The following is a 20,871-nucleotide window of genomic DNA, read 5'->3' as shown; positions in this document are numbered from 1 at the left end:
TTTTGCTTTCGCACTGAAACACACAGCGTCTCCCTGACATGGCTGCTTCAACACTAACTGCGGTTACTGAAACCACGCCTTCTTTCTTTGCGTGAACATTTGGGCGGCATTATGCTAATATTTCCACATAGTGAGGTAGATATGTGGGGGAGTGTTAGAACGAGCCGTTTTAGGGGGGCGTGGCAGAGTCTTAACTTTGATAAAGAATATCTCAAATTTGGATTTGAGACTTAGTCTTTGCAACTTCAGGGATCTTATCTATGCACAATCAGCTTGTAACACTCTAAAGAAAAAGGAAAACTTGAAATCGCATCATATGACCCCTTTAACCAGAATGCATTGCTTAGCCAATCATAACAGGTGTATTTATTTATTTATGTAGAAGTCTTAAAGGTACAGTAGCAAAAACAGCCTGTTGAATTCTATGGGTAAGATGGTGGAAAATGAACATATAAAACTTTGTTGCAAGAAACCTTGACTGACATTATAAGTGGACTTTAGGGAGAAAATAAAATGCTTCAAAGGTGTAGAATATGACCTCTCTCTTTCTCTCTCTCTCTCTCTCTCTCTCTCTCTCTCTCTCTCTCTCTGTGTGCAGGAGTGTGCTGGCGAGCCTCTGTTTATGCTCTACTGTGCTATAAAACAGCAGATGGAAAAAGGTCCCATAGACGCCATCACAGGAGAGGCCAGATACTCCCTGAGCGAAGACAAGCTAATACGACAGCAAATCGACTACAAGCAGCTGGTCAGTGTCTCCATGGTGACGCTCTCTCACATATCCCATATCCCATAATCCCACTTCCTGTCTCCCAGCTGCCCCGGTCTCATTGAAGACCACAAGTGTTTGACTTCAGTTAAAATATACATTTGAAAAGGACCAAAACACTACAAATGTTTTACCTTTTCAGATGCTTCCATCTAGAAATTATATCTATTAATAGTAATACAAGTGTTGTTCTAGTGTACTATTACAATTTTGTTCATATTTTGAAGTAGATTTTAATATTTTTTTCTCCTTAATTTTAGTTAGTTTTAGTACTTTTGTTGTGTGTTTTTGTCATTTTTATTTTTTATGTCTGTATAGATTTTATTAGTTTGTATTCATTAGTCTTAGTTATTTTAGTACTTCAAGTTGAACTAAAATTAGATGTTTGCCTTGGCTACTAGCTGAAATAATCAAAGTTTATTTATATATTATTTTATTTCAGTTAACATTTACAGTATTTAACGAAAACGAAAAACTTTTATGGTTTTAGTTTTAACCCTGACTAATACTTAACTTAATGTTACTAATAAACATGTCTTTTCACATCAAGTCCAAGTTTTTGGAATGAATAATATGTACGACAATTTTAATATGAATCTTTTAATATAAGCCAATGCATTTGTATGAAATATCATTTTATTTTGAAGGCAATGTCGTCATGACAAACAGCTGTCATGCTTATATTTAATATTTGATGGCAGTATTCTGTCCACATTTTCAAGATCAATGTTAGATCCAGTATCTTTTTTTTTCTGGTTCTGATTAAGATCCGGTTCTTAATTCTGAATCCTAATGTTCATTAGTGTCCCACTGGCCCTTTAAAGATAAAACTGACTCGAGAGCTCAAATGCCAATCAGACAGATGATATCAGACTAAGCAAAGTAAGTTCTAACATGACTTTGAGAGCAGGGTTTGTCAGAGGCGGCATAACGGAGACAGATATTGAGCAAAAACAAAGAATGACCTGATCAGAGCCTGTAATGACTGAAACAAACCTGAGAATTTATCATGGCACTCATAAAACAACCCCAGTGCTCCTCATTTATCTCAGCAGATAGCCAGGAAATACAGCGGCTGATTTTCTCTCACTCTCTCTCTCTCTCTCTCTCTCTCTCTCTCTCTCTCTCTCTCTCTCTCTCTCTCTCGCTCTCTCTCTCTCTCTCTCTCGCATACACAAACATGACTACACAAAAGAGCATATTTACTGTCTGCGCCGACAGAGTTCTGTGCATTGTTTTTAAATGGAACAATACGAGCCGACCAATGAATGAGCTTTAATCTATGACTCCTCAGTAGTAGTTAAAGCTATAGGACAGCTCATCAATTCCACAGTATTCAGGATAGATCAGCTTAAGGGAATCAATATATGGCACAGTTATTCAGCTGTCTTAGCTGTCAACCCTAAAGAGAGGCCTCTATGGGCCGACAGAAAAGGTCAGGCTCACCTGTAACACAGCATGTATGTTGATATATTCATTAGGAGTGCAAACATTTGCCCTTGTTTCCATTCTTTGTTAAATAATGTGACGCATCATGAATTATTGAAATGTAGACTATATACAGTATATTCAGATTTGCATTTATATACTCAAGATTTATAAACATACATTCTGATTTACAATTATATAGTCAGAACAATAACTGTATATTCACAATTATATATATTCAAGCTTACAACTATATTTTCAGATTTACTTCTATTTACTCTGACTTTTCATTTTATACATATATTCATGATTTACATTTATATATTCAGAATTATAACTATAAATTCCGATTTACTGCTATATATTCATGATTTACATGTAAATATTATGATTTGTATCTATATGTTCAGACTTATAACTATATGTTCAGATATACATTTATATAGTCAGATTTATAACATATATTCACAATTTACATTTATATATTCAGATTTATAACTATATATTCTGATTTAATTCTGTATATTCAGACTTACAACTATATATATTCAGATTTGCTTCTATATATTCACAGTTTACATTGATATATTCAGATATTATATAATTATTTCCTGTTTGGCCATTCATATATCTTAATACATATTATAATTATTATAACTATATGTAATAATCCATATATTAATAATTATGATGATAATAATGTACATAATAAAGAATTTTAATATAGTAGATATATTATGCAATATATAACATATATTATATATATAAAATGAAGATGATTAATACATAAGAGATTTCATTTCTCCAGAGTATTTCAATGGATCCAGTATTTACTCTTCCTTTAAGCATTAAATGCTTCAGCTGGGCCAGGACGTCTGCCTGTGGGTGTGTGAACGCGTGCTAAAGGACACACTAAAGTCACCTTTACACGCTCTCATCTTCACACACACACACACACAGCCAGAGACGAGAACTGATCTTTATGGTGTTAAGCTTTCGTAAAACACTAATTTCCTCCAAGCTCTGAGTTTCAACCCAATCCCATTCCTAAACCGACGGCGGATGTCCTAAATATAGCTGGGCTCCGTCTCCGGGAGAATTCCGTAATTTACTGTGTAATTGGGTTTTAATCACAAACTCCTCATGTGTGAGCCGTGGCTGGAGAGGAGGAATTGCCATGAGCTAATAATCAGCGAGTAGCTGCGATTACGGATGCACAGTCGCGCACCAGTGCCAGCTGCATTGTTTTAATCACACGATTAACGCGGCCCATGCGCACAAAAGGTCTTCTCATGAATTTATATGGACTGTTGTCACGGTGTGAATGGAGATATATCAAAGCATCGGCTTCATAATAAATGCTCCGCTCTTTCGTGTAACTCGCCTGCCTGTTTATGAAGCTGTTATGTGTATGTGTTACTCACTTGGTAAGTGCTGAGGGCTGCTTTTTATGATTTTGCTTATGCTACTGGCTGCATAAATGAGCTGATGCACACATTCTACATTCTTGTCTTATTTATTTTATCAATGCTATATAGCTGCATGATGGTTTTATAGCTTTATGATGGTTTTACCACAGCAACCATGGCAAAAATGATGTACAGTACAGTCATACAGTAAAAGATGCATTCATACACTAACAGAAGTATTAAAAGTACCATGGTGTTACTATGTTTTATTTGGACATGGTACCATGGTTTGTTTTTTTAGAAAAACTGTCTGTTTTATGATTAATCTCATGATTTTTGAGCAGCGTTGAAACAGTAATAATGTCAAATTCTGTGAATTTTAACTTTCCATTATTTCCATTATTTACTTTTTTCTCTGAAATTTCTGCTGAACACTTCCTCGTCTGTCATTGGTTAGTCAAACAAACAGTCCAACCCCTAAAGTCACACCACTGGTTGAGTTAATGTTGCTGTGTTTGTGTTCATACTAAAAACAAACAGATCAATATCTTGTTAGCACTTAAATTCTGTAAATTTTAACTTTTGTTCATTCATTTACTTTTCCCCCTGAACTTTCTGCTGAACACTTCCTCATCTGTCATTGGTCAGTCAAACAAATAGTCCCACCCCCAAAGTCAGGCCATTGGTTGAGTCAGTATTGCTGTGTTGGTTAGGCTGCTAAAAACAAACAAATCAATATTTGAGAGTCGATGTTTACACTTTTCCGGGGAATCAACCCATAAATGTCTTTCTTGTAGTTGTCTCTGCATATTAAACTGGGTGTTTTAATATCTAAATGATTACACACTTTATCTTGAAGTATCTATTAACTTCAGACATGTCATATGAATCCTTGTTTGTGGCCGAATCAATTGCCTCTTGCTGTTTGTTTTTATCGATCTGTGACCGTTTTATCAAAACCTGTGTGTTTCACATATTCTGAATACCGCTTTGCAGGCAGATAAATATTTCACCATTGACATAACAGTTAAAGTTGAGATGGCTATTATGATAAATCAGGCCGAAGCATGAAACAGGATCCCGATCAATCTTTGATATGCTGGCAGAGCCGGGCCAAATAGAGCTCCAGTCTCCCGCTGTGTATGATAAAATGTCCCATGACCTTTCCGCACCCTCTTAAGTCCATGTGTATGTTGGTATGTGTGTGTGGTCTGCATGCTAGATTTGAATGGAGACGTGTTTTTGTGTCTTTGCTGGTCATCTTGCCAATCAATATTATCCCTGATCTCTGTGTTGTTCTGTCTCAGACGCTCATGTGTATTCCTCCGGAGGGAGAGGGCGGTACAGAAATCCCTGTCAAGGTGCTAAACTGTGACACAATCACTCAGGTGAAGGACAAGCTGCTAGATGCTGTTTACAAAGGCATCCCGTACTCACAGCGCCCACAGGCCGACGACATGGACCTGGGTAAACTCACTGCCTGTATCTGATTCTTATTGTTATCTATCTATCTATCTATCTATCTATCTAAGGCCGACGACATGGACCTGGGTAAACTCACTGCCTGTATCTGATTCTTATTGTTATCTATCTATCTATCTATCTATCTATCTATCTATCATCGTTCTATCTGTCTGTCTATCTATCTATATGTCTATCTATCTATCTATCTATCTATCATTGTTCTATCTATCTATCTGTCTGTCTGTCTATCTATCGTTCTATCTATATCTATCTATCTATCTATCATCGGTCTATCTATCTATCCATCTATCATTGTATCATTCTATCTATCTATCATCGTTCTATCTATCTATCTATCATCGGTCTATCTATCTATCTATCCATCTATCATCATTGTATCATTCTATCTATCTATCATCGTTCTATCTATCTATCTATCGATCCATCGATCCATCATCATTCTATCTATCTATCTATATCATTGTATCGTTCTATCTATCTATCTATCTACCTATCATCGTTGTATCGTTATATCTATCATCTATCTATATCTATCTATCTATCTATCTATCTATCTATTAGGGCTGTACGATAAATCGAAATGGAATCGAGATAGCGATTCGACAAAAGTTGCGATTGTCATGCGTATCTTTCAGTGAAGCACGGTTCTGTGATCAGCAGTAAATCTGTTGCGTGCCTTATTCTGTGTAAGAAGCCACATCATCTCACAGAAGGATTTATTTCAAACACTCGACTGACGTTATGAAGTGAGTTTGGAGAAGCTATGCAAACAGCTGTCATTATCGCGAACGATTTCTTCGATTTCAGAATCGCGCAATAAAATCGTCTGTGATTTTTTTGCGTAACTTGTCACTGAACTACGGCTGTGTGTAGTAAATTCTGCTCCATCTGAAAGCACGTGATGATGATTTACTGCTGATTACAGAACCAGCATTACTATCAAAATGCGCATGACAATCGCATTCGATTAATTGTGCAGCCCTACTATCTATCTATATATCTGATTTTTTTGCGTAACTTGTCAGTGAACTACGGCTATGTGTAGTAAATTCTGCTCCATCTGAAAGCACGTGATGATGATTTGCTGCTGATTACAGAACCAGCATTACTATCAAAATGCGCATGACAATCGCATTCGATTAATTGTGCAGCCCTACTATCTATCTATATATCTATCATTCTGTCTATTGCTCTATCATTCTATCTTTCTTTATATAGTTCTTTTTGTCTGTCTGTTTGTCCATCTATGTCATTCTATTTATCCTTCTTTCGGTCTGTGTATCTATATAACTTTCTGTATCGTTGTCGTTCTGTTTGCCTATCGTTCTATCATTCTGTCTGTCTTTTGTCCATGTCTGTCTGTCTATCTGTCTATCTATCGTCTACCGTACTGTCTGTCTAATGCACTAGGTTTGACAAACTTTTTTTTTCTATTTGGTTAATATAATTTTGCGGCATCTTGAGTGACCTTTGTTAAAAAGTAATTTTAGACAGTTATTACATTTTGATGAAAGAATTTTGTTTTAAGAAAAGCGTGCACTTAGAATTATGCATCATAAGACCAGTAAATAGGGTTAATATTGATATCATGTTATCTGTTAGAGAGAAAGTATGGAAAATATGGCAAAAGTTTACTTTAGAAACATCATCATCCAAGACTATTGCATTTATTGTCTTTCTCCAGAATGGCGGCAGGGTCGACTGACCAGAATCATCCTCCAGGATGAAGACGTCACCACAAAGATCGAGAGCGACTGGAAGAGATTGAACACACTGGCGCACTACCAGGTTGAACAACGTTTTCTGGCAGCTGCTCCATTATGTTATGCAAATTTACTTGTCGCATACTGTACAAAAATGGAGATGCTTTTTTTTATAGTTCTCATTTTCCATCTCAGGTGACAGATGGGTCTTTGGTGGCTTTGGTTCAGAAGCAAGTATCTGCTTACAACATCGCCAACTCCTTCACATTCACTCGCTCTCTCAGTCGATACGGTAAGCCGCAGTCTCTCGGATCGCTTTACGCCCCACGATCCTCGGCTTTAGCCATGTTTGTTTAATATATCATGAATTCTTTCAGCATTTTGTGTCATGCCACATGCAGCATGTTTGGCTCAAATGGGAATCTAAGTTCTTTTCACCAACCATTCTTGGCTGAAGTCATTTTGTCTGAGCTTTTCAATGAAATAACACATACTGTAGGCTGTGCTTCAAAACCTAGTAAGCTAAACCGCAAAATTGGATATCATAGACATGCACTTAATGTTCAGGATGTCTGAAATCAGTCGTTAACTGTAAGAGGATTCATTTCAGTCATGATGTTTATATAGACATCTATACTTGTAGACAACAAACGTTGATTCGGCTCTGAGACACAGCTATTAGAAAGATAATGATTCAGAAACAGACTAAGATATGTAAACTGCAATGCATTGTTAAGAAGCAGATTGAAGTATATGCTCATTTGGATTGTATATATTGAAATGTACATAGAGAGCCTGCTGAGGACATCTAGTAGTCCAGACAGCCTTCGATCCAGGGCTCCCATGATCACCCCTGACCAGGAGACAGGCACCAAACTCTGGCACCTGGTGAAGAACCATGAGCATGCAGACCAGCGGGAGGGAGACCGTGGGAGCAAGATGGTGTCTGAGATTTACCTGACACGCTTACTGGCTACCAAGGTACATAAACATCCTATAGAGATAACGTGTGTGTGTTTTTTAAAGCAATAAGCCACTCAAGGCTGTACGTTACAGTGTTTTACCAGGGTTAAAGGATAATTTTAGCCAAGAATGAAGCTTCTGTCATAATTTATCATTAACGTCAACCATTCAAAAGTATAGATCCAGAAGATTTTTTTTTATTATTTTATTCAGCAAGGATACATTAAATGGATCAAAAGTGACAGTAAAGACTGCTACATTATGAAAAAAATATATTTAAAATACATTTGAATAATATGAATAAATATATTTATTTAAACTTTTTAAATATGTTTATTTACATTTTCAGCATTGATAATAAAATATGTTTCTGAATGCTCATGTGACACTGAAGACGAATAATGGCTGATGGAAAATTAGCTTTGCATCACAGGAATAATTTAGATTTTAAAATACATTCAAATAGAATACAGTTATTTTTCAATTGTAATAGTATTTCACATTATTACGGTTTTATTGCATTTTTGATCAAATAAATGCAGACTTGGTGAGCAGAAAAGATTTCTTTCAAATATATATACTATATATATCTCACCACAAACTTTTGATCGTTACTCTAGCATTTTTGAAAATAGATTGAATGCAGCTAGGTTTCGTCCGAGGTATAGATGAACTTAAATTTGGTCTGTTCGAACACTAATGGACACAATTCTTCAAAAATGTGTGACTTTGTATTGCACTGAAAAAATAAAAGCATACAGTTTTGCTGCAAGAAGAAGATGAGTAAACAATGGCATTTTTATTATTTTGCAATGAACTATTTGCACAAAATGAAGAAGACTGTTTATAGAAAGTTGGAAAAATCTGTTTAAAAATCATTTGATATCCATAATATCCAAAATAAAGATTCAAAACACGTCAATTAAAACCTCACAAAATTAGCATTTTATTGAATAAAACGTGTGTAGTGCCTCAAAACTCCTGATGTGTCAGCACATATTTTAGCTGAAGCATGTTGTAAACTCTTGTCATGTTTTTAGGGCACACTGCAGAAGTTTGTGGACGATCTTTTTGAGACGGTGTTCAGTACGGCCCATCGCGGCAGCGCTCTCCCGCTGGCCATCAAATACATGTATGATTTCCTGGATGAGCAAGCAGACAAGAGACAGATCACCGACCCGGACGTACGGCACACCTGGAAGAGCAACTGGTGAGATACCGAGCGCTTCCTGTCTTTGACCTCATTTTCTGCAGCATCTGTTTCGATTGTTTTGAAGCCCTGTTGGGTTGCCAGTTCAGTTCCATTTGTTTCTTGAATGCAGTACGCTCTCAGAGCAATTGAAATAGAATGAATTTTAGTGCGATTCAAGACAGACCACTATCACTAAAAAGCCTTTTGGATGTAATCAGATTATATTTTCTCTCTCTCTCTTTCTTTCTAAACCAGCCTTCCTCTGCGGTTTTGGGTCAACGTGATAAAAAACCCTCAGTTTGTCTTTGACATCCACAAGAACAGTATTACAGATGCCTGTCTGTCAGTGGTGGCTCAGACCTTCATGGACTCCTGCTCGACGTCTGAGCATCGCCTGGGCAAAGACTCTCCGTCAAACAAGCTTCTCTATGCTAAAGACATCCCTAACTACAAGAGCTGGGTGGAGAGGTACAGACACATGCCTCAAAATACCACAGACTTGATCTGATTGGTGTAGCCTTGTAATTAAACAACTAGAATAGTTGTACTGTTGGTTCAAAATTCTGTCATTATTCACTCACTTTCAAGTTGTTCCAAACCTGTATGAGTTTCTTTCTTTTATTGAACAGAAAAGAAGATATTTTGAAGAATGCTGGTACCCAGACAGTTGCTGGTAGCCATTGTATGGGGGGTGGGGGGGGGGTTGGGATAAAAAATACTATGGAGGTCAGCAGCTGTTTGGAGAATTATACCTCTACCAGGGTTATTATAGTTAACTAAAACCATAAAAAAAATATATATTTAATATATATTTTATAAATATATATATATATTTAACTGAAATAAAATATATAAAAAGCTTAAAGCTTATTTTATTTCAGCTAGTTGCCAAGGCAACATTTCTCATTTTCATTTAATTGAATTTGAATAAAATAACTTTTATTGTAAGTTATTTTTAAATTAAAATAAATGAAATTAATAAAAACTTTGAATAAAATAATACAAATTACAAAAACACACTACAAAATTACTAAAACTTTAACTGAAATGAAAACAGAAAATAAAAACTAATTCAATATATTAATAAAAAACTATAATGACACAATGATATTAAATTAACACTGCACTTAACTCCACTTGTAAATACATTTAATACATTTCTTTAGATCCCCTGTAAGCAATAGTAATACTGTACTTGCCTTAGTAGGCGCCACTAATTAATAATTTGCCTTACCGTCTTTTTACTAGGCTGCAGAAACTGAAATTAATTTTTTCCAGTAGATTAACTCCAAACTGTTCATTTGCAATGCAAAGCAGATGATTTTTAACCAGGGTATTTGTGTGTGTGTGTGTGTGTGTGTGTGTGTGTGTGTGTGTGTTTCAAGATATTACCGAGACATCAGCAAGATGCCAAGTATCAGCGATCAGGACATGGACGTATATATATATATGTATGTATGTATGTATGTATGAATATTAAAATATGATTTAATATATATGTATAAATATGTACAAATATATGTGCAAAAAAATAAATTCATATGACCTCTACTTGTCAAGAGGTATGGATCAGCATCTTTTGAAGCTTGCCTTTTCGTTGCGTCCGGATATGACTCCCCAAACCTGTGCCGAAATGTACCCCGGGATGGGCGTTCATCCCTTGTGGTGGGGCATTTCTGCTCCCTTTGCTTTTTTTGTACACCGCTGTGTTACTGTGAGGTTTGGAGTGTTTACTCGGATTCTGTGGTTCTTCTCCAAGACTGCATTGGCGAGGGCCAAGTTTTGTCCCTTGATGACAGGCATCTTTAATGTAGTAGATCCATCTAGAGCAATAACTCTCAAATTTACCTGCAAGCCATGAGTTTAAGTTCCCTGTGTGTTCAAATTCACTGTCCTGACTCTAAATTTTCAATGTTAGCAGTTGGCAAGTCACGCTCCTTTTCATTTCCCTGTTGTTGTTCTGTCCAAATGGCAGCCAAAACGCGTTCACAATGCCAAGCACAACGAAGGGATGACTGTTCAACTCTGATTGTTTTCTCGCCATTTCAGCAGGCCAATGCAATTTTTGACATAGAAGTCTGCAGCTAGACAAATCTCGTCCGTTCTTCTGTCGTCCCCCGTACAACCTTATCAATGAACCGCGATAAGGTTCCTGCTTGATCGATTATAAAGATTGTGTCAGTTCTGTCTGTATACACAAACAACAAGGCCTTAAGTCATTTCCTCTTCTCTTTATCAGACTTTCCTCATCTCCGTGACGGCAGCGTCGCCCTCTGCTGCCACGGAGGTGAACTGCAAACCGTTATATTCCAGGTACTCGAATTGTGATACGTACGTGAATTTCAAAGTATTCTCAGCTATTTTCTATTCCTTGCTATATGTGGTTCTGAGTTCTGCCCTGTCTAGTTGCGTATCGAATGTGTTTTTGTGTTGAGTAAAATCACCGAGAATGTACAGCATGAATAACTGAGCATATCTTGCAAAAATCTTTGCCTCATTATACATGTTCCAGTTTTAAACGCAAAATACCTTCAGACGATCACAGCCAGGACTACAGGGAGAACCATTTGCTTTCAACATTGTCTTTAAAATGTAAAAACCCTACTTCACCAAGGTCAGTTCGAGTAAACAAACACCCATCGTAATATGGGATCATTAAAACAATAGGGAAATCCATCGGGGCCTTATTACTTGAGTTTGATGAGTTTGAATGTAGATATTCAATGACCATCAAAGTGATCACGTCCCTTTGAATACATCTTACATAGATAGATTTTGCCCTTTTTACCCTGTAGTAATGGATTTGCTAATAACTACTAATCGTGATTGCCTTCATTTGGCTACAAAAGAATAACTTTTGGTTTATTAGCGGTAGACCGCGTCCTGCAGGGTCATGGTTTGAAAACTTGAGCATTTCAATAACAAGACGTATCTGGATATTTTAAACTTTCATTGAATGTAATTAAACCTGCCTTCAAATTTGCCACAAGGATTTGGATGGGATAACAAGATTCCCTGTTCGTTTAGATACAGCATCATCAAAAGCCAAATTTTTGTTGTTGGAATTGTGAAGGCAGGATGTTCTGAACTAAATGTGGGGCTCATTAACATATGAAAAAGTTGCAGGATGGTAATTAAGCAGAATCTTTTTGAACACTGGTTTGTTTTTCTGTTGGGGGAATGGGGTCAGCTCATGAATCTGGTTCCGTTATGGCATTTCAACCACTTGCAACACGATACATCAGGAATTACTGCCTGATGCCAAAGCTGCGTCGTCAGCAATGCAGGTGCGAAACCAATATCCGACATCTGGAACAAACCACTTTGAGAAATGAAATGCAATCATAAATCGAAGTTATAAAAAAAGCTGAAAACTAAACATCAGTGGTTGGAATTTTTAGATTTAGCACATCTAGGTTGAAACCACGCCGTCAGGTTTACATCTGATTTTTCTATACTGTGAGTAAAGCCAAACGTACTGTGGGGGAAGTGGACTTAGCTTGGTCGCGTACATACTGCCTGTAAGATAACTCTATCGATAAGTGCAACTGCCCACCGGGGTGTTTTTAGGTAGACTGGTGAAGACAGAGCTAACACTAACGACGCCTCGGCCGATAGCCATATATCAGAAATCACCCGTTTCGTACAGAAGAACTCGGAGCCAAATGAGGCGCTTTGCAGTTTGTTTTCATCGTGTGGTGAAACGGCATACTCTTAAAAGCACCTGTAACTTGTGAAGAACGGAGCGTAGTGAGTGGAAAAATAACTGTGGTGTTTTTTCAGTAGATACAGTAGAAGAAAATGTCTGTTTTAGATCCATAACTACATTTCAGTCAATGTTCTAGTTATAAAAGAAGAAGAAGGAAAAAAATAATTTTGTCTCAGATGAATTAATTCTAATTTATTTGTCGGTTTGTCTCTTTATCCCAAATGTTTTAATCAATTTTATTGTAACAGACTTGTTTACAGTTTCAGAAATATATGGAGTTTATTAACGTGTCTGGAGAGCTTTGTGACTGACTGGTTGATGGGCAACTGCTATGCCTAGTCCTTAATTCTATATAAATATATAAATATATTTTGTATAATTATTGGACTGAAATGTTTTGTTTTTTTAATTTTGTTTAAATTATTGTTTTAATTCCGTTTTAATGCTTTAAGTAGTTTGAGGGAGTCGTGAGAATGAGTCTAAAACGCTGGCTGCAATGAAGTGTTTTGTATATATTTGCACCTTTTTTTTAATCTGTGCGAGGTTTTTGAAAGAATGGATTCAGCTTAATGTTTAAAGGACAAGCATGGTGTTTTTTTTTTTATTAAAAGATGTGTGGATGATGCTGTATATTTCTTGAATGTTTTTGGGGGTTTTTTTCAATTGTTTTTTGTAAATATAATCATCTGCAAGGACTATTTTGTCTCAAGAGCTTGATGTTTTCATTCAAATAAAGACAAGTGTCTCAGTGAAACCTACGTAATCACTCCTGGACTCAGATAAACTAGCACTCATAGTTTGATCTTGAATATGTACGCTGCAAGAACACAGAAACAAATATGACTAATTCTTTTGTGCGTTTTCATTTTCTTACTAACCACTTTGTAATTGGAAATGCAGTTATGTTAGATTGCACCCAATTGAGTTTTGGGATCACCTGCAGACATGTATATCAGAACAGAGGGATATAGATGGAAAATGGCACATTTTAGTATGATGTGTGCTAATCTGACACAGCATGACACGTTTCCAGTGACATGTTATTTTCCCGTCCACAATGAAAGCAAAATTGCTGCATGATGCAGCAAAATCACAGCCAATCGGAACATATTCATAAGAACATACTCATGTATTTATTTGTTGAAAACACGATGAACTACCATGTAAAAGTTTGTGGTAGGATTTTTTTTTTTAAATAATAAATTTGAGCAAGGACACATTAAATTGTTTAAAAATTACAATAAAAACGGTTATGTAACAAAATGTTTTTCTTTTGAACTTTCTATTCATCAGAGAAACTTGGGGAAAAAAACATGGTTTTCACAAAAATGTTTTTGAAAATATTTGTGACTGTTTTCAACATTGATATTGTGTCTTGAGTATCAAATCAGCATATTAGAATGATTTCTGAGGGATCACGTGACACTGAAAATGGCTGCTGAAAATTCAACTTTGCATCACAGGAATAGTTATTTTAAATTGTAATAATATTTCACAATAATTCTGTTTTAATGTATCATATATCAAATAAATTAAGCCTTGTGAACATAATAGATTACTTTTTTTATTTTAAAGAATAACTTATTACATTATTACATATTTTGACCAGTATAAACAAGGTTTTAGGTTGAAAATTAATATAAAGGAGTGTAAATCTTGAGTGATCTAACCTGTAACCTTCACTAGCTCATTTTAAAAGGCCCTGTGGTGTGGTAATATATTCCAGGCAGTCTCTTAATATGACACGATTAATAATATTATGGCATGTCAACTTTTCCTAAGTATTTAATGTCACTTGTTTGTATGTTTCATTTTCAGGTAGGTAAAGTGGCATTTTGAACTTCACCGTGAGCAGAACTACCCAGAACAACATGACAGAAATACAAAACAATCATTTGCACAAAGTTAAACTCAAATCTCCAGCTCTTATTGAAAATGAAAGACTTCTGGTCACTTTGTAATCACTGTACCTTCACCGGGGGTGAACATGGCTTGTCCTAGGCGCATAGCCTTTAACGATGCATGCTAACGAACCTGCGTTAAAGTTGTCTTGTTTGCATCTCCATTAATTAAGACTGATTAGATCAAAGTCGTTTAACCACCAGGCAGGATCTGAAGCAGATCAGACAGCTACTTCAGTCTCGAGGTAATTACAAAATGACAGGTAACACGCCATACATATTCATACACTAATTTGCATGTTCTTGGCTTAGTCAGCTCTTATTATGGGTGGAAGGAGGGATTTTTTGCGAGCCAGGTCAAGCTAGCATCTAGAGTCTTCAACCCTGGAGAGATCAAACCCAGACTTTTATCAGTTGACTATGATGGATCTCTCTTGAGCTGAACTCAACTGCACTCTCAATGTCTTTAACCGTTTTCATTTAGAGAGAACGCAAGGCTGCTACTGTTTAAAGTAACATCAATTACTGTATTTTGCCGTAGCGCTCTGAATGGCAGTCCTTACGGCATAATGACTGCTCTCAGTCAAGTTATTTCATAATTTCAGTAAAACTCTGCTTGAATGAATTAGCCGGAACATGTCGTTCGTTCTTGGAAGCAGGAATTACATGCAAGTATTCCACCAATGTGATGACCAGCGTCGTCCCGTTTGTGAAAGACTTCAATCTGTCTGTTCAATCTGCTGTGAACATGTTCCATGATTTGTTTGCAAATCAGTGGCATCTCTCCTTGTTTTCTTTAGCCGGCTGATATTTTGGAAAGACAAAGCAATACTAGAATATTTATGCCTCCGAGAAGGTGCAACATCTGAAGGGGATAAACAGAGAGAGAGCTGAACGGAAGAGCTGCTCCTGTGAACAAAAAGGCAGGATTACAGAATTATAGAGAGGAGGAAAAAAGCGCACAGGCAAAAAGCAGGCCGCCTCTGGGGTGCAGAGCGTCTAAATAAATAATGCATACTGATGGGGGGGGCTCATCATTAACCCAGCTCTCTCAATTCTGAGGGGATGTGAAATGTGTTCCTGCGTTGCATGACTACACAACTGCAGCATGACACACTGTCTCATAAACGCATACCTACAGCATGCAAATCAGGCTGTCTTTAAGACGTGAAGGCACGAAAGCACCGACATTCTTCATTATGGAGTCATTTCAGTAGTTATAGTGCTTACCAAGGTAAGCATGATTACATTATTCCTCATAAATAAGGTTAGGGATTTGAATAAACCTCTAACTCAAAGTATTAAACTTAAGAATATAATTCAATTGACCAAACGACCCAATTTTACGGGAACAGGACAATAAAAAATTATGTAAGTGTGTAATTTCATTATTTTTCAGTTTTATATAAAGGAATAAGAACCACAAAAGGACTTCTGTGCCTTAAGTTCATTGAACAGTTTTGCTTGAATATGATGAGAATGTCTGAGCTCAGATTTGAAATGATTTATGTGAAATTCAGAAACTACGGGAACTACAGAAGATACACAATGTCATTAGTGGCTAGAAATTGAGATATTAAAGATACCTCATTGTGATTTTTCTTTGAGCCTGCTCAATAAAATAATGAAGATGTTGATACGTTTGGGTTCAGTAAGATTATCTTGTTTTTGAAGTCTCATATGTTCATCAATGAGGCATTTATTTGATTAAAAACAGTAATATTGTGAAATATTACAAATTAATTAACAAATTAAAAGAACTGTTAATGCAAATATGAGTTTTCAGCAGCCATTACTTCAGTCTTCAGTGTCACATGACTAAAAATAATAACATTTCTTATTATCAGTGTTGAAAACAGTTGTGCTGCTTAATATTTTTATGGAAACCATTTTTTTTTAGCATTCTTTATTTGAAATATAAATCTTTTGTAGCATTATAAATGTATTTACTGTTACTTTTGATCAATTTAATGCAGCCTTGCTGAATAAAACTTAATTTCCACATAAAAATCTTACTGACCCCAAACTTTTGAAGGGTATAGCAGAATCTGTTTGATCCTCATTTTAGCTCTCATTCAGGTGAATATCCTCTTTGCAGTATGTGTGTAAATGTCCAAGAGCACATCATTAGAGCTCACAGTAGATATAATGTTGATTAATTATTCAAAAAAACACTCCCAGTGATGTGATCGAAGCAGCCGAAGTGACCAAGAGGAGAAATCATGACCCCATCAATAAAAATGTCTGCTTTCGTACGTTGTGCATTCAGAACGGGTGGGTGGACTTTTTCCAAGGGCACATTTCAAATGGATCCATTGCACTTTGCGTCCGCTCCATTTATTCAGAGTGAGATTTCAAACCCTACAGACCTGTCAGGATAGAAGGGGTCAGGGACTGTTCACCATAGCACTCCATCATCGGACAACTAATTTAATCCCAACCCGGAGGCGTTAAACACTGCTTTGGAACCACTTTGGAAAATTAAAAACTGCCTGTCCCTCTTCCAGTAACATCTCTTGGCCAACCTTTTGCTGCTCAGTCATTTAAATATTTTGCATTTCATTGATTTAGCTTGAGTTTCTCTTGCCTGTCTCCATGTCACTCTCTCCCGTCTCATCCGGATTCTTGCTTCATTTATTTTGTGATTAATAATGGTCCACCCTTATAATGGGGGTAACGTTACACAAGTTTTTAAGTAGATTCTCAATTAAATGGTTACATTTATAAAATAATATTCAATTGGTTAGATTTAAAGGTGCAATAGGAGATCTTGGAAAATGCTAACTTTAGCCTGATAGCACTGAAAGTGAACGTCCCACCCTCCCTGATACCAGGAAGGAAGATCGGGTTGTTGATGTTTGCCTGCCATCCTCGCTCTGTCTTCACAGCATGCGTGAACGCGCTGATGACGAAGAGACTTTCAACCAGCATAACAAAAAATGTTTCTGAAGACAATCACCTATTGCACCTTTAAGGTTTAATTTTATATTGTCAAAATACAATTGAAGACCTCTTGTTGGAAGAAACAGGTGTATATTTAAGGTGTGCAAGCAATGCCAATCATAAACTTTATTTTTTGTGGGGAATATAATATGCACAGTGCTGGGTAGATTACTTACAAATTGGTACTGTTTACAGATTACATGATGAAAATTGTAGTGTAATCAAGGTTACTCATTTTAGTTAATGTATTCTGACTACTTTTTAGAATACTTTTTGATTACTTTTTTTTATAAAACTTGTTTTAAACTTACTGTTAAACGTACCATATTGATATAAAACAAAGCACAGAAAAAGAAAATATATTCCTTTATTTAGATATCAACATCATAAAATGCATGACATTACATGCTCAAAGTCTTCCAGGTTTTAAATATTTTTGTCCAGACTTCTAGAATCAACAGTTACTGTAGGTCACGGGATATGTTGATGTCAGAGTTTCACAGCTATACATCACGTCTAATTGCAAATTTATTTACATGACATTTGTGAATATAGTCAAAGCTAATTGGTATGACACACAGTAGGATTTTTAGAAAGGAACATTTAAAAGGGAAATAATCAATAAATTATAATTTACTGCCACTGTGTGAATAATATGTAATCATGTAATCCATAAAAAAGTAACTGTAATCTGATTATGTGCATTTAAAATGTAATATACTCTAATTACAAGTAGTTATTTTTTTGGAATCTGATTATGTAATCCAGATTACATGTAATCAGCACAATGACACCATTGTTGAAACACAAGTGTTGTTGGTTTCCAGTGAGTAGGTGAGTAGGTGTTCATTTCCTGCCACAGTATCCATTAGGTTAAGCAATTCTCAGCTTTGATGCATCAACAACGATCTCTGACACTCATAACACCGAAAATACAAAATATTGGGTCATTGCAAATCTCTGTCAATGTGAATGCCTATTGTTTACGAACTGCAAGAGGAGAACAGATGCCCCAAAATGGTGTCCAGCCAGCGAATCATGTCTGATGACAGATTTGCCTACTCATATTACAATTAGGACGGTTGCATCCAATTAGGTAATTGCATTTTAAAAAGTCGCTTGTCACAGGTATTCTCGCTCAATCTTAATAAGAGTATAGCGTATTCTGCCCAGCATCAAAGGCATTCCTGCCTAATTCATAAAATGAGTTTCACAAACAATTATTGTAAATTGCAGAAAGGGGAAATGAAAGAGTGACATTTTGTGCGAGTGCCATGAATGTCTCAGTGAAATATTTCCATTCAGGTCATGCAGGGAAGCATCTGCTGCTCACACAAACACAGTCAATCATCCTTTTTTCAGTTGCAAGGGCAACTGAATATACAAATGCTGTGTCAAAGACAGGGATGTAGCAATCATAGACTTCAGCATTAACTTACTGTGTATAACAGTAATTAAAAGGGGTCATATGATGCTATTTTAAAGATCATTATTTTGTGTATTTGGTGTAACAGAATATGTTGACATGCTTTAATGTTCAAAAAACACATTATTTTTCAAATACTGTACATTATTGTAGGTCCTCTATGCCCCGCCTCTCTCAAACACGTTGTTTTCAATAAAGCCCTCAATAAAGCCCTTTCAATAAGGCCTAATGTTTCCACATAGTGACGTAGACATGTGGGGGCGTGTTAGAACGAGCCGTTTTAGGTAGGCGTGGTTGACTCTTAACTTTTACAGAGAATATCTCTTTGGATTTGAGACTTTAGTCTTTGCAACTTTACAGATCTTCTTTATGCACCAAGAGCTTGTAACACTCCAAAGAGAAAGGAAAACTTGAAATCGCATCATATGACCCCTTTAAGTTCTGTTTGTCCACCTAGTTTTTACATGCTTTCTGCCAGACTGTTTTATTATGCGACAATTGTTTTTAGTAACCTCACCTGTGACCTTGCTGTTGCTAGCTATAAACTATGAACTTTCATATGTTTTATCTAGTTTTTTTCTACTGAAAGTTTCCTTTTGGAAAGATGTTTTGTGAGCTAAACAATTAGCATGTTGTTGAACTACAGTAATGAACACACTGTAGCTAATTCTTTCCATCATAGCTTGTTTTCATTCCTGTCAAACATTAAATACTACTAAATACTGTCAAACAAAAAATGCTACCTTGACTAAGGTTGGTGTGGACGCTAATAGCCTATATCACAGTTACCTTTATGGTAACGATTCTTGGTGCGAATGGGCCTTAGGAATATAGGAACTTTTTATAAGATTGTAGAGATGTAAATTAACCTAACTCAGTGTACGTTTAAAGCGGTCAAGAGTTTGGGAACTATAAAAATATATAAAAAAAGAAACTAAGTTATAACAATCAAATATTAGGTGTAATTCTAAAACTACTTTTCATTCAATAGTTTACATACACTAGTAACTTAATCAATGTCAACCAATATTTTATTCTCGCATAGTCGCGCATATCGCGTGCAGTGAGGGCTGTTCGATTCCGAAAGTTTTGGAATCGAGTCCGATTCCGTTTCCGATTCCGATTCCTGGTTCTGGAATCGATTCCTCACTGTTGTTTTCGTTTCTTTTTCGATTCTTGTTTATTTTAGATTGAAGGATTCTATAATCTCACCATGACTGCAGGATAAAGGTCGTAGAAAGTATCCTTCTCATAATATGAAGCTTTATTTGTACAAAAAAAATAAAAAATGACGATACATAAATTGTAATTTTGTCTGCTTTGCCCGTGAAATTAGTCATAGCCCACAGCTCAGCAGGGACATGCGTTTATCGCATGAATTGAACATGACATGAAGTGTCTAAAATAAATGTGCACAGTTCAGCTGAATGATGAAGTTTACTTTGACTGTATGCTTTGCACAAAATTAACAAAATGTACACTGAAACAAAATAACCAGAACATTAACAATAACTGATAGAGCTCGTGGTTTATCTGTCAATCAGATGTGCTCTCAGCCACTGATCTATGCTCGGGAAGTTCCCTTTCATGGGAACTTCGAACTGCGTCCTCTAGGGGTCGCTATGGGGAACGCCTCGTCGTGACCCGTGTCTGAAGCATACATTGAAAAAACACCAACTCGTTGGCCGGCGACAGCCATGACGTCACTACCGGTGCGACTATAGTATAAATAGGCGCCGGGAGCAAACATCATTCTCTTCTTCGTCTTCATTGACTGTTTTGTTTGAAGCGTGCATTTCTGTGGTAAGAGCGATCTCTATTATCTCATTATGGCGAGCACTAGCAAAGCATTTAAGGATGTGTGCATCCGTGTTGACGTTGTTTAACATCTGATGACACACACGATCTATGCGTTGTTTGTTTGGGCAAAGAGCACGCACGCGATG

At 36.4% G+C, this 20,871-nt stretch overlaps 1 protein-coding gene across 1 annotated transcript in view; it reads left to right on the top strand.

Moving 5' to 3' along the window:
* The window catches only part of LOC107674285 (plexin A3-like), a 191,374-nt gene extending 176,897 nt beyond the window's left edge, over positions 1-14,477 (top strand). Inside the window, exons 25-34 of the mRNA XM_016468228.1 lie at positions 599-745; positions 4,911-5,070; positions 6,773-6,876; positions 6,987-7,083; positions 7,582-7,772; positions 8,795-8,964; positions 9,202-9,414; positions 10,332-10,401; positions 11,186-11,259; positions 14,474-14,477. Coding sequence (XP_016323714.1) covers positions 599-745; positions 4,911-5,070; positions 6,773-6,876; positions 6,987-7,083; positions 7,582-7,772; positions 8,795-8,964; positions 9,202-9,414; positions 10,332-10,401; positions 11,186-11,259; positions 14,474-14,477 — 1,230 coding nt within the window. The remainder of the gene's footprint in view (positions 1-598; positions 746-4,910; positions 5,071-6,772; positions 6,877-6,986; positions 7,084-7,581; positions 7,773-8,794; positions 8,965-9,201; positions 9,415-10,331; positions 10,402-11,185; positions 11,260-14,473) is intronic.
* Positions 14,478-20,871: the final 6,394 nt, after the last annotated feature.

Source organism: Sinocyclocheilus anshuiensis, unplaced genomic scaffold, assembly GCF_001515605.1.
Source record: "Sinocyclocheilus anshuiensis isolate Anshui unplaced genomic scaffold, SAMN03320099.WGS_v1.1 scaffold188, whole genome shotgun sequence".
NCBI lineage: Eukaryota > Metazoa > Chordata > Actinopteri > Cypriniformes > Cyprinidae > Sinocyclocheilus > Sinocyclocheilus anshuiensis.
The sequence above is the reverse complement of the archived record's forward strand: the minus strand, read 5'-3'. Positions and strand labels throughout refer to the sequence as shown.